At 51.0% G+C, this 17296-nt stretch overlaps 1 protein-coding gene across 4 annotated transcripts in view; it reads right to left on the reverse strand.

Annotated features, from left to right (window-relative positions):
* PREX1 (phosphatidylinositol-3,4,5-trisphosphate dependent Rac exchange factor 1) overlaps positions 1 to 17296 on the reverse strand; it is a 197278-nt gene that overhangs the window by 13717 nt on the left and 166265 nt on the right. For all 4 annotated transcript variants that reach the window (XM_067708378.1, XM_067708376.1, XM_067708377.1 and 1 more), the window contains 11 exons: positions 15822 to 15958; positions 15014 to 15125; positions 11337 to 11524; positions 10885 to 11046; positions 9999 to 10209; positions 9278 to 9554; positions 6280 to 6486; positions 4860 to 4948; positions 3485 to 3567; positions 3234 to 3324; positions 1229 to 1357 (listed from right to left, as the gene is read on the reverse strand). In XM_067708378.1, the coding sequence (XP_067564479.1) occupies positions 1229 to 1357; positions 3234 to 3324; positions 3485 to 3567; positions 4860 to 4948; positions 6280 to 6486; positions 9278 to 9554; positions 9999 to 10209; positions 10885 to 11046; positions 11337 to 11524; positions 15014 to 15125; positions 15822 to 15958 (1686 nt within the window). The remainder of the gene's footprint in view (positions 1 to 1228; positions 1358 to 3233; positions 3325 to 3484; positions 3568 to 4859; positions 4949 to 6279; positions 6487 to 9277; positions 9555 to 9998; positions 10210 to 10884; positions 11047 to 11336; positions 11525 to 15013; positions 15126 to 15821; positions 15959 to 17296) is intronic.

Genomic DNA, 17296 nt, shown 5'->3' on the forward strand with positions numbered 1-17296 from the left:
GGGAGCACACTCAGACCACGTACACTCACACGTGTACTCAGGTACTTATTCACATCGTCCTACACAGCCAAGCCCTGCCCACGGGCAGACAAAGCCCAGACCTTCCAGACACAGGCCTAACACCCTGGTCTCTTTCCGTCAAATAAAGGCTCTTGGGCCCAGAAGGGGCTTAAAAGAAAAATCTGAAAGGCCCCTGGATTTGCCCTCTTGTGATACATTCTGTCCTCGGGAGGCACTAAGATGCAGGGCAGGGTGTGGTAATAACACCAGCAAATGCTTACTGAGGACTTACTGTGTGCCAGGCACTGTACTAAGTGCCTTGTTTGTACCGACTCGTTCATCCCTCACAACCACACTATGAACCCATTTTACACATGAAGAGACTGGAGCACAGAGAAGTCAAGGAACTTGCTAAGGTCGCACAGCCAGTAAGTGGGAGAGCTGGGGTTCGAGCACCGGCCATCTGGCTCTGGAGTCCATGCTCTTCACCAGTCACAGTTTTGGAGGACAGGACAGTTCAGGGCCAACACAGACTTCCAAGTCAGAGGGTGCTGTTCCTGGGGTCATGACCCTGGGGCCAAGCACCTCCTGCTGTCCTGGTCAGATGTCTCCCTGGCCTGGGATCCTTCTAACCCAGGAGTCCCAGGCTCAAATGCTGCCAAGGGCCAGGCAGGTAACATAAGGTGCATGAAGCAGACCCCAGGCCACAGGCCATGGTGGGATCCGTGTGGACTGGGAGGCGCCCCTCCCCCACCTAAAGAGGGTGGCCACCACTCATCTCCAGCCAAGTGGGGTCTCGGATTAGAAATGCTGGCAGCAGGTTCACCGTGTTTAATGCTGTGGCATCAAAAATTACCTGGCGGCCCAAGTCTGATCAGGACCCACCCACCCCCTAACTTGTAACCTGGTTAATAAACAAAAGGAACTGAACTACATCCACAATTTTGGAAGCTGAGAAGCAACAAGTTCAGCCTTCTTAGCCTCCTGACTCTGCAAGGAAGCCCCAGGCACCCCAAATCAGCAGTTCCTTGATCAAGTGTGTACTGTCCCAGGGCCTTGCCCAGGGCAGGACACAGCTGAGAAAGGGACACTCTCTCTTCCTGTCCTCTCCCTGGGCCTGGAGAGACATGGGGCACGGAGATGGACCCATTCCTGATCCTTCCACGTTGCACATCAAGAACCAAAGGCCACAAAACCTCCACATCACAGCCTTCCCTGCCCAGCTGACCTTCCACGTATCTCTGAATGTTGTCCACCAGGGTCTTGATGGAATTGGGGAGGTTCCAGGGGTCCTCCTGGATGCTGATCTGGATCAAGCTGCGGCCACGAATTGTACACTCCTCTTTCTGTTTGAACTCTGGGGCAGAAAGTGACATGAGGGCAGGAAAGGGACAATTAGATAGCTTTGGAAAATGGTGGCACGAAGGCCTCTGTACCATCACTAGATTCCAAAGCTCAGAATCTTAGGTCAAGGATGCTGGCAGGACTCTAGGGTACTATCTGGTCCATGGAAGGCAAATACATGGTAAGTGTGCTACGAATTCATAGTATCACACTCATGGCAGACATTGCTGATCAATCTCAGCACTCCTTCCCGCTCGTCTGAGGCCGCGACTCCTCACAGGTACAACAAATCCAATGCAGACATCACAAATCAATCAGGGCATGCTTGTCTCCTAAGCCTGGATGTAGTCACGGAAGGATTCTCGGGTACTACCTCCTCACAGCCACAACCAATCGAGCTGGCACGTCAGTTGTAACCTAGCGTAACCTTTTCCCTACACAGAGGAGGAAGTCCAGGCACAGAGTGGAAAAGTGACTTGCCTCAAGTCACACAGCAGGGTAGTGACAGAAAAGGGACTTGAACCTGGCCCCAGACAAGCAAACACAGGTCCCTGCTCCTTTGGCCTCTTCCCTGCTACAAAGTCCCAGGTTTCTGAGATATGTGTGGTTTTGTTTCCTCTGAGTTTGACATTTCTTCTTCCTAAGGTCCATCCCAGGGAGAGATGATCCTGAGACAGCAGGAGGGAGAGCTGAGCTAGGGCACCCCAACTTCTCACCACTGCTGACCCTCACTTAGGAGCAACTGCCTGTTTCTTTTCCTATCTCCTGAACTCTACTGGAAGCTCCTTGAGGTCAGAGGCAGTGTCACTTTCATCTAATGGGCCCCAGGGCCCAGCACAAGGCCTGACACAAGCTGGTTCTTGGAAATTATTTACTGGATGTATGAATGCATGGATGCATGGAGTAGACAGATGGGTGGATGAGTGGGTAGGTGGATGGGTGGATGGGTGGATGGATGGATGGATAGATGAATGGATGGATGGATGATGGATGGATGGATGGATGGACAGATGGGTGGAGAGATTAAATAGGTGGGTGGATGGGTAAATGGGAGGAGAAGTAAATAGAGGGACATAAAAGTCAATCTTTTTCTCTCAATCATTTCAAGAAGAAGGTCTCAGTTTGGTGCTGGTAAGTCCTTAACACTTCTTTAACTCACTAATCCCCCTCAGGAATAATGAACAAAGAGTTCTGGGCAGGCAACAGTGCCTAACTACAGTACAATGACATTTTTTGTTGCTGTTTCCATTGGATTTATCATTATTTTATGACATTTTATATGATTTTCCATTTACGGGGAGTTAAATAAGGTCCTTTCAAAACTGAATTTTTTAAAGGGAGACAGTTTGATCTATCAATAATATGGGCAGCAAATGAATATGGTTTAAAAAATGTAAAGATGTTGGCAGATTCTATGAATATGTCTAAAACGATGAAGGGGCTGTGGGTGGGGTGTCTGAGGTTTGGCAAATCGTGCTCCAGTCCTTCCCCTCATGTTATAAACAGGCAGATGGAGGCCCAGAAAGGCTCAGGGACCAGCCCAGCGGTCCACACACTTTTTCTGTGAAGAGTCAGATAGGAACTGATTTAGGCTTTGCAGGGCATTCAGTCTCTGTCACATATTCTTTCTTTCTTTCGTTCCGTTTTAACAATCCATTATTAATGAAAGGTCATTCTGAGCTCACAGTCTGTACGAAAACAGGCCATGGGCTGGATCTGCTGACTGCCCCTGGACTGACCCACGGCCATTCAACAGGTGAGGGGCAAAGCTGAGAACGTGGCCCAGGTGGCCTGACGCCTGTCCAGCACACGTCACCCATTGCAGCCCGTCTCCCTGACGGATGCCGGATGTCATCCCTCGCCCTGCCTGGGGACTCTTCTCTGCTCACCTTGTAAGCTGTGGTCCATGGGGAAATGTCTGGTCTCTTCAAAAGCTCTGCTCATGACGGGCCCCTTGAGGAGTGCATGGATGGAGTCCACCTGGGTGGCGGGAAGCTCTGGGTTAGTTTGGCCCACAGGGCCCTCCAAGTTGCAGGGACCCATTACTCATAGCCCCTGCCCCGGCTCCTGGCTTATGGGTTCTTACCAGGGGTGATGGGAAGAACTCAAGGTCAGGCCGGGGTTGGGACGAAGGTCCTACCTGGTTAAAGAGGTGCTCCAGGCAGCCATGAAGCTTGTCCTGCTTGTCCGACGGGATCCTCATGTCACAGGGCAGCTCGTCCCCTTGCAGAAGGAAGAAACCACAGCCATCAACTATTCCTGCCCCATCTCACACCTTCCCAGCCTCTTTCTCAAGAAAGCAATGTAGCTACAGAGCTCCAAAACCCACAGTGGACTTGGAGTCTGATAGACCCAGGTCCTGGCTGTGTGACACTGCACAAGCCACTTGACCTCTCTGCACCTCGGTTTCTTCATCTGCAAAATGGGCAACAGGAGCTAAAACATTACGTAATTGTAAGTCAATGTTATTAGTTTTCACTCTGCAGACGAGGAGACAGAAAGTCAGATATAAGGAACTGGATCCCAGTCTCCTGATTCATCCCCCAGCCATTGCATTTAAATCAGCTGCCACATGTGAGTGCCTTCCTAAAACCTCCCCAGGGATAGTTTTTGCAGCTGAATATCTTATGTGATGAAATATTTACCTAAAGTTCAGAAATATCTCTGACTTTACGTGAGCTTCTTTTTCTTCTGTTAAACTGAAGTATAATTAAATTAAATTTTTATGCACAGATACTGCCTCTGGAAGGACACGTAGGGCAGTAGTGACAGCGGGAGCTTGGGAACCGGGAGGCCGGGTAACAAGGGTGGGAGGGAGGTTTGTCACTACCCACCCTCTCATGCCTTTTGAATTATGAACCATGTGGATGTCTGTCTTATTCACAAAATAAAATTTTTAAAGGCTGAAATCAATAAAACTAAAATAAAAACGAATTTCAGTCTTTCAGTAAAAATTCCAAGTAACATAGAATCTAATTTATAAAATCTTATTTATGTCTGTCTGTCCCTCCAGCCGTCCACCCACATTTCTCCACATCTGTGCAGAAATACATATTCACCAGCAATCCCCAAATATAATCAATAGTCATTCCTGGGGGAGAGGTTGAGATTCTGACTTATTTCCACGTACTTCTTTTGAACTTTCCTGTGTCATTTGAATTTTTGGTTTGAGCATGCGTCATTCACGGAAACCATCAGGTCGCCCTATTTTAGTAACGTTGGAGCCCTCCCCACAACATGTAACTGCATCGTGTATGTTTTTATTTGTCCCGTGTCCGTGGCGTTCACGGAGAACGTGAGGGCCGGGATCTTTGTCTTTTCACTCACTGCCGTGGTCCCAGCACATAACTGGTGTGCGATAAATGTTTGCTAAAGGACTGAAGGAAAACCACTACCACACCATGCAAAGTAATAGAAGACAATATAACATGGAGTGAAGCATAACAAAATAAAAACAAACAAAACAGAATCGCGCTGGGGGACCCCTCCCCTGGAGCACGAGCCTCTGCACTCACCAGACCCCATCTCGTCGCTGCCCAGGTAGGAGCTGTTACTTCTCACGCTGGTGTAAGACAGGACGGAGTCCCGATTACTGTTACACTCACTGCAAAGCAGCAGAGACGAAGGCATGAGTCACCCTCCCACTCACAGCCTCTGGTCCCAGCACCCGGAACCCACTTTCTGGAGTGTAGACAAAACCCTTGGGTGGACGATTGGCCCAGAGAAGGCACTGTGGGCCAAGCGCCAGAGCCATAGACGGGCAGGGTTGTCCTGGTGCGTTTTCTAGGTCTGACGCTGGGGAAACATTTCCAGGCCTCAGTACAGAAGTGGTAGGTGGATAATGAATCATTTTCGTTTGGGTGTAACTCCTGTCACTGTCTTCGTGGGACAGCCTTGTCCCTGGACACACCTGCATTCACCACACTTGGCCACATGGTTCCATAGTTTGTCTCCCCAGCCTGGCTAGAAACCTCCTAAGAACAAGGACTGTGTTTGCTTGGCTTGTATCCCAGGAAGTCAGAAGGCATGGGGAATTAAAAACCACAACCCTGAAATTCTTTCCTTCACCTTTCTGACAATTAAAGGAAAAATCGGAGGACCCAAAAATGTCAGGATGGAAACCCAGAGAGATGGAGAGATCTTGGTCTGTGGACAAGAGGCTCCAGGAACACACGGTACCCAGTCAGCCAGACCATTTCGTAATACAGACACCAAGAAACACCGACCAATCTGGTCCCTTGAAGACTGAAAGGATATAAAAGCTGGAAGGATGGGGACCAAAGCCTTTCTTGCCAAATTCTATCAGTTCTGTATTTTGCCCACGAACAACTGAAGTGCCCTCCAAGACTCTGCTTTAACCACAATGGTCAGATGTTATGTAACCTTTCACTGGAGGCTATGGTGCTTGTTTATTTGTGGTAAGGAATTCCATTCACTCACTCTATGGTTTATTACAGGAAATTGGGGTTTCAGTCTATTTAACCCACTAATTCAAACTTCCCTGATCTTGTTAATAATTAACTTAACCAGGAGAAAACAATTCAGATCCTCTGAGTCAGCAGGGGAAAAAATGGTCTTACTCCCTGGATCAAGTAAAAATAGTGTTTGTTGCAGAAACCAGAGGTCTTAACGTTGATTTTAAAACACACTGCAGATCTTGACTTTTCCTTGGACCACATTCCATCAACGTGTGCGGAGTGGAACCAAGGCAGAAAGGATGGGTGGTGTCCACCAGGGGACGGGGAGCTGAAGGGGGCATCTGGGGTGTGCTGTGGGGCGCGGCCTAACCCCCCAGGACCACATGGCTAGGCGACAGCGCCCCGTCCCACTGCTTCCTGGGAAATGTCCTCTGATTCTGACTTTCCCACAGCGGAGGCCTCAACTGTGCCACTGGCCATTCACAGCAAACCCCACGAGAGCCCCGCTTGCCCCCACCTGTAGGAGTCCCGGTAGCTCATGGTGTCATGGCCCGAGTCCTCCTGATCGTCCTCTGACACCTTGAAGCACACTTTCTTGCTGCCCCCGTGGTCGGTCCTGTCCATCTCGGTCTCTTCGCTGACCAGCTGGGGGGATGAGGCCTCCTCGGCCAAGGGCGGATCGCAGGACCCACCCGAGGTGGGCTCCGTGATGGTGGACAGCAGCCTGCAGGAGCAAAGACTTTGAACTTAAAGGCAGAGGCCCGTGGCTCCACTTGCCTCCATGGAGGCCCCAGACAAGGCCCTGACCTCAGGCCTCACCTTTTTTTTTTTTTTTTGTGGTATGCGGGCCTCTCACTGTCGTGGCCTCTCCTGCTGCGGAGCACAGGCTCCGGACGCGCAGGCTCAGCGGCCATGGCTCACGGGCCCAGCCGCTCCGCGGCACGTGGGATCTTCCTGGACCGGGGCACGAACCCGTGTCCCCTGCATCGGCAGGCGGACTCTCAACCACTGCGCCACCAGGGAAGCTCAGGTCTCACCTTTGATCCTAAGCAGAGGGAACCATCAAATGCTCTGTGGCCCTTCCCTGAAAATCCCACCAGCAGGGCTTCCCTGGTGGCGCAGTGGTTAAGAATCCGCCTGCCAATGCAGGGGACGTGGGTTCCATCCCTGGCCCGGGAAAATCCCACATACCACGGAGCAACTAAGCCCATGCGCCACAACTACTGAGCCTGCGCTCTAGAGCCTGCGAGCCACAACCACTGAGCCCTTATGACACGACTACTGAAGCCCGCGTGCCTAGAGCCCGTGCTCTCTAACAAGAGAAGCCACCGCAATGAGAAGCCTGCACACCGCAACGAAGAGTAGCCTCCGCTGCCCACAACTAGAGAAAGCCCGCGCACAGCAACGAAGACCCAACGCAGCCATAAATAAATAAATAAATAAATAAGAAAATCCCACCAGCAACTTTGCAGATGTGAATCCATTGTCCCTCCTGTAGGGGGCGTGACATATGGATACTCTTTATTTCACAGCCAAGCTACACACAGGCTCCAGAGAAAAGAAGGCAACTGGGAAACGTGGTCTATAAGGGCCATATGATCTCAGTTACAACCATACACTCAACTCTGCTGCTGTACTGTGACAGCACCACAGACAACATGTAAAGAAATGGGCACGGCTGTGTTCCAATAAACCTTTATTTTTTTTAAAAAAAGCAGTGGGCTGGATTTGGCCCATAGGCCCTGGTGTGTCTATCCCTGGCATAGAGTATAGTTGTTAAGACTATAGGTTTTTAAGACAGACAGACCCCAGGTTCAAATCCCAATGCTACCAATTCCTAGTTCAGAGACCTAAAGCTAATGATTAAACCTCTCTGAGACTCAGTTTCCTCATCTGGAGTAATATCACTATCTATGTCCTAAGCTGCTGTAAAGATTAAGGGAGTTAAAATATGTAAAGTGCTTAGAAGAGTGTCTGGTGCCTTGTAAGTGATCAGTAAACCCTGGCTGATATAATCCTACTACATCTCAATGAGGTCAGTATTATGATTAGCCCCATTTTAACAGGTGAGACCATCAAGGCTCAGAGAGGTTAAGTGACTTGCCTAAGGTCACACAGCTAATAAGTGGCAGGGCCAGGATCAAACCCAGGCCTCCTGCCTCCAGACCCTACATTATTTTTCCTATTCTCATTGACAATTTCTACCATACACAAAAGGAGAGGGACCAGTATGATGGACCCCAGGTAACCGGCTGCCAGCTTCAACAGTGGCAACTCAGGATCCACTTTTCTTTCCTCCATCTTTCCTGTTGCTTTTTCTTTTTCTGGAGTGTTTAAAACAAACCTAAGATATCATATAATTTCCCCTATAAACACTTCCATATGTGTCTCTAGCACATAAGGATTTATTTTTAAAGCAACGGTTCTCAACTGAGGGTGCTTTCTGTCCCCCACTCTCCCACTCCAGGAAACGGTTAGCAATTTAGCAAGTTCCCTCAGGCACAAACATTTAGCAACGTCCAGAGACATTTTTAGTTGTCACAACTGAAGCAGGGCAGGGAGGGGTGGGCTAGCTACTGGCATCCAAGGAGTAGAGGCCAGGAATGCCACTAAGTATCCCACAACAAAGAATTATCGGGCCCAAAATGTCAACCGTACTGAGGCTGAGAAACACTGTTGTAAACATAACCAGTCACTGTTACCACACCTAACTGAATCAATCATTCCATAATACCATCTAGTTCCCAGACCACGGGATCCCTGATGCTCCCCAAAGTGTCTTCTCACAGATGGTATGTTAGAAACAGAACCCGAACCAGGTCCAGACACTGTATTCGGTTGATGTGTCTCTCAAGTCTCTCCCCTAACAGTTCCTCCTCCCCCGCCTCCCTGTACCTGCTTCCCCTCCAATCATTTATTTGTTAAAGAAACTGGGTCATTTGTCATCTAGAATCACCCACCCTCTGAATTTAGCCAACTGCGTCCCTGAGGTGGCGTTTCATCCTCCCTTAAAACCCAGTCCTCCAGCTGAGTAGTGAGACCTAGAACTTTGATCAGAGAATGGTGCGACCTGTGCTGCAAGAACGTTTTGTAGGTGATGCAGTGCGTGTGTCCTGCTGCTTCGCACCAAAAGGGACATCACGTCTAGCCGTCTCTCTTTCTGCAACATTAAAATGATAAAGTTCCCCCCAAACCTGTCAACAAATAGTTTTAGCTTCTACTGATGATGCTGTCTACATCCATCCTTTCATTAGATCAGTGGTTCTCAATCAGGGGTGATTTTGCCCCCCAGAGGGCATTTGACAATGTCTGAAGACATGTGTGATTGTCACAACTGGGGAAGGGGGTGCTACTGGCATCTAGTGGGTAGAAGGCAGGGATACCACTAATAGCCTATAATGTACAGGACAGCTCCCAACTCCGAAGAATGATCCTACCCAAAATGTTGATGCCGCTGATGTTGAGAAATCCTGACCCTGACACTCGGGCCATTCTCTCCTGGGCCCAGGGCTCACCTGTTGATCTGGGTAACATATTGCTTCATCTCCTTCAGGGCCACATCCAGTCTGGTAAAGAGCTGCAGGTAGGCATCCTGGATCTCACGGTCCTCCTGCTTGAGTAGGAAGCTCAAACCCCGGTGCTCCTGGCCAAGGGTTCCATTGGCTGACCCAAAGCTGCTGTCGTTGGGACCCTGGCTTTGGGGGTCCCCATCCGCAGCAGGTAGGCACTTCCAGGATGGGGCAGCCATGGTGGTGATGCAGTGTTGGGTGTAGGACATGGGGTTCAGGTGACCTACAGTGGAGGGAGGGAGAGTTCACTTGGAAACAGCCCCCAGACACCCACAAGCCCCTTAGACAGAGGTATACAAATTCATTTTAAGGATCCCAATGAATGAGAAATATTTCTCTTTTAAATATTCTTTTAATACATTGAATTACTTCAGTAAGAAAGTTTCGGTTTGGTGCTAATATACTTTTAACTACTGTGATCTTTTTCCTGCCTGGAATGTAGACATGATGGCTGGTCCTCCAGCAGCCATTCTATATACCATGAGGCATCCTTCAGGATAAAAGCAACATCTAGAGATGGTGGCACAGAAAGATAGAAGGAGCCTGGATCCCTGATGACCGTGGAGCTATCAATCCAGCTCTGGACTGCTGGCCTTCAGACATACTTCTGTTTAAGTATCTGTAGTGTGAGATCTGGACACAGTTTTTGACAGACACACACAGTTACCTTGCTCTGGGTCAAGGCCGATGAGGGAGGGTTTGCGACCAAAGCGGATGCTGAAGGACCTGCCAACCGAGGGAGTAGTCTTGGGGTAGGACACTTCCATGAGGTTGACGTGGCAATTGGTGGGGCAAAAGTCCAGGCCACACAGCGGATGGGGTTCCAGGGGTGCTTGTTTGAAGGGCGGGCTGACCCTGCTCTTTAGCTGAGCTGCAAACTGAGAAAGGTGGGGGACGTGGAGTCGTGATACAGGGGTCTGGAAATCCTGGCCCACCACCAGTACCCGCTTTATCCTGGCCTAGGTCAGACAATCCAAAATTGGACAAAATGTCAATAGCTCCAAATGGAAAAGTAAATTCCCCTGCAGTGCCTTTTACTGGACCCAGATTTCAGGGAAGGCCTGGAGAAATGTGAGGCCTCCAAGTACCTACCCACGTTCATTTCTCCATTTTACCTGAGCTGTCCTTGAGGAACATCTCTCCCTGACCCACAGTCCGTGAGGTTCAGGTAAGGCTACCTCCCCATCCTTGCAGAGACTGGTACAGGCCTAGGCAAGGGACCCAAGCCAAGTCAACAAAAGCTCTCTTCGAGTTCCTTTTCTACTGGGGTTGCTAAGGCTAGAGCCATTGGGGGCCATGTTGTCACCACATGAAAAGGAACTGCCTGAGAGCAAAGCCAAGACAGAAAAATAAAGTCAAGAGAAAGAGAGAGGCCCTGTTCTTGTAATAGTGTGATGTTTGAGTGCCTGGATACAACCATGCCTGAAGCTCACCTCTGGACGCTTCAGTAATATAAACCAATAAATTCTCCTGTTTGTTTAAGCTAAATTGGGTTGGGTTTTGACTTTTACAACCAAAATACCCCAAGTTGAGACCCTGTAGGGTGCAGGCACCTCCTGGTACAAGGCGATCCTCTGGCCGATGCTCTCCAGCTTGGTGTCACAGATGTTGCGGAACTCATAGTGGGACATGGTCCTTATGTTGTTGCTCAGGGCCATAAGCCGCCCACAGTTCTGCACAAAGACACTGTCATCGGTGGCAAAGGCCTCAAGGATCTGCAGAAATATTAACAGCTACTGAGCACTCGCTGTGCACCTGGGAGGGTCTTAATGGGTTTATCTGGGGTGACTACTATATGCCTCATAATACGTGTGTGAGGTCAGCTCTATTACTGGCCCATTTAGCAGATGAGTAAACTGAGGCTAAGAGATAACAAGTCAGTCTCCTAAGCCCCACAGCTACCGAGTGGAGGGGGAGGAACTAGGATGCAGGGCTCCAGGCTAACTCTGAGGACATGGGAATCAGGCTGCCCCACCCCCCAGGGCAGGGCAGCACCCAGCAAGACCTTGGCAGTGAGGCCGAAGCAGCCACGGGGCTCCACGATCTTCTCCAGCACGTGACACTTGATGCCCGCTGTGCTCACGTACTCGTACACCACGCCATGCTCCAGGTGCACGTTGTCCACCGTCAGGCTGACCACAGGGCTGTCCTCGTGCAGGCTCAGCTGGGGACCCAGGGACAGCAGGGGGAAGGCTGGAAGCCAGAGGGACAGGCAGCCCTGAGGAGGGGACACCACCCCACACCAAGCCAGCCTCCTGACCCAGCACCGCAGATGGCTTGTGTTGGACGGATGGGGGGACTAAAGTGCTGCAGCTCTGTTCATTTTTGCCAGCCTGCTATCGTTCACCTCTTGTTCTAGAAGATTGTCCTTCTAGGAATCTACCCTTGAGCCCCTTTCTCAGTCTATGTGGCTCAGAAAAGGGCTCCCCCCAACCACACCCTCCCCCAGAGGCAAAGGCCTGGCCAATCAGCATGTTTGATTTCCTCTGTTCATAGTGATTGGTTCAGGAGTGAGCACGTGACCCAAGCTGAGTCAATGAGAGTAAAGTCTGGCACTTCTGTTGCATCTGCAAAGAGAAGGAGACATTCTCTTTTTCAACTGGATCCCAAGTCACTAGAGCCACCAGGTGGGAAAAACAGCATGTAAGAGGGAAACCAACACAGAGGGAGCAGAGCTGAGAACTGGAGAAAAAGCAAGAGCCTCTTCACTATATAAAGTGCTGGACTGAGCGAGAACTGAAGCTTGCTGACCCTACTCAGACATCTTAGTTTGCTGAGCCAATGTTTTTATGTAGCTCAGTTTCAGTCCTGATTAATATGGGCCCAGAGAGGCTGTGACTCCTCAGAGCCACACAGCTAGGCAGTGATGTATCTAAGGAGAAAGTAGACACTTTATTGGCGTGAACTGCCTTCCTCCCCACCAGCTCCAAAGAGGACCTCTCAACACACACCCCATCACTCCTTCTCCCCTCACCCTCATACTGTGTCACCACTTGTCAGGTTTTTTGTTCTGTTGTTCACTGTCTGGCTCCCCTCACATCCGTGTCCTGAGGGCAGGGACCCTGTCTGCCTTGCTCACTCGTGTCTCCCAGCTCCTAGAACAGAACCTGGCACATAGTAGGTGCTTCTACTTGTTGAACAGAAGAGTAGAAACCGCCAACTCCTCTCAGCGTGGTTTACGGTCATCATCAGGGGTCGCCCACGTGTTGAGGAAGGAGGCCCACAGCCCATTCCTCTCAGAGGGGCACAAACTGAGCTCACACCTGCCAGCTGGCCTCTCCCCCCTCCCCATCAGCCTGTCCCCTTTAGGACCCCTCTGCCAGGCTGTGGGTGTTTCAGCAGTGCAGGATAGCTCCCCAGCCAACCCCATAAACCCTGGTTCTTTTCTGACCCCAAAGTCACCAGTCAGGAGCCCAGAGCTGTTGGACACAGAGGCACCCAAGCCCCTGGTCTACCCATGGCATCTGCCCCCACCCCCAGCCCAGCAGAAGTACGGGGCAGAGTCCAGAGAAGCAACCGGAGAGGAGGGGCTATTATTCAAACTACAAGTATTCACTCAGCGCCTACGACGCGCCAGGCACAGTTCAAGGCTCGGAGCATCCAGCAAGGAATAAAACAAACAAAATCCCTGCCCTCGGGGAGCTTACGCTAGTGGGGAAAACAGAGAAAAGCAATAAATAACTGTATGATATATGTCAAGTAATGCACATGGTGAAGAAAAATAAAGCAGGATAAGGAGACACTGAGGGACAGAAAGGGCTTATTTAATTACAGCACTCAAGGTGGCCTCTCTGAGGAGGTGACATTTGAGCAGAGAGCTGAGTGAGGTGAGGAGCATGGGTAAGAAGTACTCAGGGGAAGAGCATTCCAGGCGGAGGGAACCGCAAGTGCAAAGGCCCTGGGGCAGGAGTCCATCTGGTATTTAAGAACAAGAGGCTGGAGTGGATGGAGCAGTGAGGGCAAGTGGGAAAGTGATGAGAGGTGAGGCTGGGAAGCAAGGCTGGGCCTGGAAAACCATGACAAGGACTTGGTCTTTGCCCTGCATAGGGTGGAAGCCACTGGAAGGTTCTGTTCTATTTTTTGAGACTAGCCTATAGGAGGAGAGGTAAGGCAGGGCAGGGAGAAGAGTGAGCAGGCCATTACAATAGTCCTGGTGAGAAATGATGGTGGCTCGGACCAGGCAGCGATGGAGGTGGTGATTCTGGTTGCAAGGGGAAGGTACAGGCAATGAGCCTGGATGCTGGAAGCAAGGCGGCAGGATACAGGAGAAAGAACAGTCAGGGAGAACTCTGAGTTTGGGGCCTAAGAATCTGGAAGGATGGAGAGGGGACCCTGAGGGGAGGAACAAGCTTCAGAGGAAGTTCAGGAGTTCAATTTTGGCCATGATGCCTGTTAGACATCCGGGGATGTCAGGTAGAATGACAGGTCTGGGGGTCCAGGGCTGAGGCTGGGCAGAGAGAAAAACATGGGAGCCCGTGGTGGACAGAATAACAGTCCCTGGGGCTTCCCTGGTGGCGCAGTGGTTAAGAATCTGCCTGCCAATGCAGGGGACATGGGTTCGAGCCCTGGTCCAGGAAGATCCCACATGCTGTGGAGCAACTAAGTCCGTGTACCACAACTACTGAGCCTGCACTCTAGAGTCCACGAGCCACAACTACTGAAGCCCGCGTGCCTAGAGCCCACGCTCCGCAACAAGAGAAGCCACCGCAATGAGAAGCCCGCGCACTGCGATAAAGAGTAGCCCCCACTCGCTGCAACTAGAGAAAGCCCGCGCGCAGCAATGAAGACCCAACGCAGCCAAAAATAAAATAAATAAATTTATAAAACAAAACAAACACTGCAACAAAATATTAAAAGAAAAAGAATAACAACCCCTAAAAGATACCCACATCCCATCCCTGGGCCCTGTGCGTACGCTATGTTACCCGGCAAGGAGGAATTGGGGTTGCAGCTGGAAATAGAGTTGCTTATCAGCTGACTTTACAGTAAGATTATTCCAGGTGATCCAGGTGAACCCAGTGTAATCACAAGGGTTCTTAAATGGGGAAGATGGAGTCAGGAGAGTTAGAATTAGGGAGGTGGCAGTGTGAGAAGGACGCAGGCCAACACTGCTGGCTCTGAAGATGGAGGAAGGGGGCCACGAGCCAAGCTTCTAGAACCTGAAACAGGCAAGTGAATGGATTCTCCCATAAAGCCACAGAAAGGAAGCAGCCCTGCTGACACCCTGACTATAGCCTGGTGAGTCTCACTTCGGACCCCTGACCTCCAGAACTGTAACATAATAAATGTGTGTTGTTTGGTTGTGTTTTTTTTGCGGTACGCGGGCCTCTCACTGTTGTGGCCTCTCCCGCTGCGGAGCACAGGCTCCGGACGCGCAGGCTCAGCGGCCATGGCTCACGGGCCCAGCTGCTCCGCGGCATGTGGGATCTTCCCGGACCGGGGCAGGAACCCGCGTCCCCTGCATCGGCAGGCGGACCCTCAACCACTGCGCCACCAGGGAAGCCCCCAGTGTGTGTTGTTTTACACCACCAGGTTTGCGGTACTTTGTTACGGCAGCAGTCAGAGACTAACACAGAACCCATGGCGTCGAGATGGACTGGATGGGATCGGGAGGGCTGTGCACACAGAGGAGGACCCAGTCCCTACTGGCACCTCCGTCACACGGCCCACCTGTCCTGTTACCTGAGTTGGACTGGTCTTCCTCTCGGGCCCCCTCGCCACTAGGGTCCTCGCTGGGGGCCTCCCGGGCCTCCTGGGCATCCTCGTGGGTGTGGTAGACCCACTGGTACAGGCCCTGTGCAGGGAGCAGAGTAAGAGGGGCGGCCACGACGCCAGGAGCCCAGGGAGGAAGGGAAGGGGCCGAGGTGCACACTGTTCCCTAATTCCAAAGCTCAGGCTTTTAGCCTGTCGGCAACACCACCTTCAGAGAGCATTCCCAGACTTCACTCTGGAACCTTCCTGAGGGACCTGCAGTCACATTCAGCCCTCACTGTCTATAGTCTATGCTCCACACAGAAGCCAGGGAAGGAGGAGCCTTAGGAAATGTAAGTCAGCTCCATGGGAGCAGAAACCTTGTCTCTCCCGTGGCCCCAGGGCCTCGAGACATGCCAGGCACACAGCAGGTGCTCAATAAACACTTATTAAATGAACCAATGAATTAGGATCACCCTCCACAGAACTCTGGTCCCCAACCCAAGTATAACATCAATTTTTTTACCACTGACGTGATTATTTGCCCGACGTGCCCATGTGATAAGAAAAGAGGGTCTTATCACACCCGTTTCACAGCTATGAAAACCAAGGCCATGAGGTTTAGGAAGCAGAGAGGTCCTAGAGCCCAAGCCCAGCTCAGCCCTGCCAGGTAGGCAGCCCCACCCCACCCAAAATGCTGTGGTGCCTTCAGGCTTTTCCCCAGAGAAGGGAACGTGGTCCTCAGCCCCTACGCCAATGAGCAGGGCTTCCCCATCCCCTTAGCTGCTGGGGGGCTCACCAGGGCCTCTTCTCGGTGGCTCCGGAAAGCCTGGAAGTGCTCCAGGACCTCTGGGGCTCCATCGTTCATCACGTTGTTGCCATTGACCTTCAGAATGCACTGGCCGGCACAGAGGCCTGCGGCCACGGCCTCAGAGCCTAAGGGGGACAAGAGTGCTCGAGGCTGGATGCCAGGCGAAGAGAGCCTGGGGCAGTGCCAGGCAAGGGCAAGTAACCAGATGAACCTGTCACCCACCCCACCCACCACCCCAACTCCCCCAAACGCCACCTCCATTCCCCGCACCCTGCAGCCACTCTCCACCCCATGCCAGTGGGCAGGACAGGGACTGGCATTCCCATTTTGCAGAAGAAGAGACTGAGGTTCAGAGAAGCAGCAGCTAGCCCAAGGTCATGCAGCAAGGGAGAATGGACTTGAATCCAGAAACGTTTCACTCTAGAGCTTCATCTCCTTTAAAGTCCAACTACAACCCATGATACTGGGGCCGGGATCAGCCCCGTTTTGCAGACAGGGAGACAGAGGCTCGGAGAGGCAAAGTGACTCTCTCAAGGTCACGTGCCTAGGATAAGGCAGGTTTTGAACCCAGGTCTACCAAACTCTAAGGGCATGTTTTCTCAGCTATACCACAACTCCCAAACTGCAGGGCTTAGACCCCAGGGTTTTGTGTGGTTAATATGAAGGGTCTAGAAATGCAAGTGAATGTCAAGCTTTGTACACAGGAAAAAAATCAGGCCTGCGTGGTGTGATGCGGACAAGTACAGGCCTGGACCCCAGGAGCCCGGGTTCAAATTCTGGCTCTGTCATTGACCAACTGTGGGACCTCAGGCAAGTTCCATAACCTCTCTGTGCCTTGGCTGCCTCGTCTATAAAATGAAGACACTAATAATATCTACTCATAGGGTTCTTGAGAGATTCGGTGAGTTGAAACATGTTAAACATTTAGCCCCGTACCTGGCTCTTAGTAAGGACTCAAGAAATGTCAGCTGTCTTACTATTTTTGCCTAGTTTGCCTATACACACCTATTCTGCTCTAAGGCAGGGTTTCTCACCTCAACACTACTGACATTCTGGGCTGCATAATTCTCTGCTGTGGGGAGCTGTCCTGGGCACTGGAGGATGTCCAGCACCATCCCTGGTCTCTACCCATGAGATGCCAGTAGCACCCGCACCCCAAGTTATAACAACCAAAGATGTCTCCAGACATTGTCAGATGTCTCTGGAGAGTGAAACTGCCCTCAGTTGAGAACCACTGCTTTAGGGATAAATAAAATTAAAACCTACTTGAAGATATTAACAAATTCTCCATAGCTTTCTATCGTGACATGCATTTTCGATCAATACATATTAAAAGTACAACTATGACCACAAGAGTGGGCAATGAATGTTTCAACTTTAAAAACGGGGCCCTCAGATGCAAAGAGGGCTGGGAATCCTGTATCTCAGGTCAATCTGGTTTCATCTCCTGGACAGAGTAACCT

This window comes from Pseudorca crassidens, chromosome 15 (assembly GCF_039906515.1).
Source record: "Pseudorca crassidens isolate mPseCra1 chromosome 15, mPseCra1.hap1, whole genome shotgun sequence".
Taxonomy (NCBI): domain Eukaryota; kingdom Metazoa; phylum Chordata; class Mammalia; order Artiodactyla; family Delphinidae; genus Pseudorca; species Pseudorca crassidens.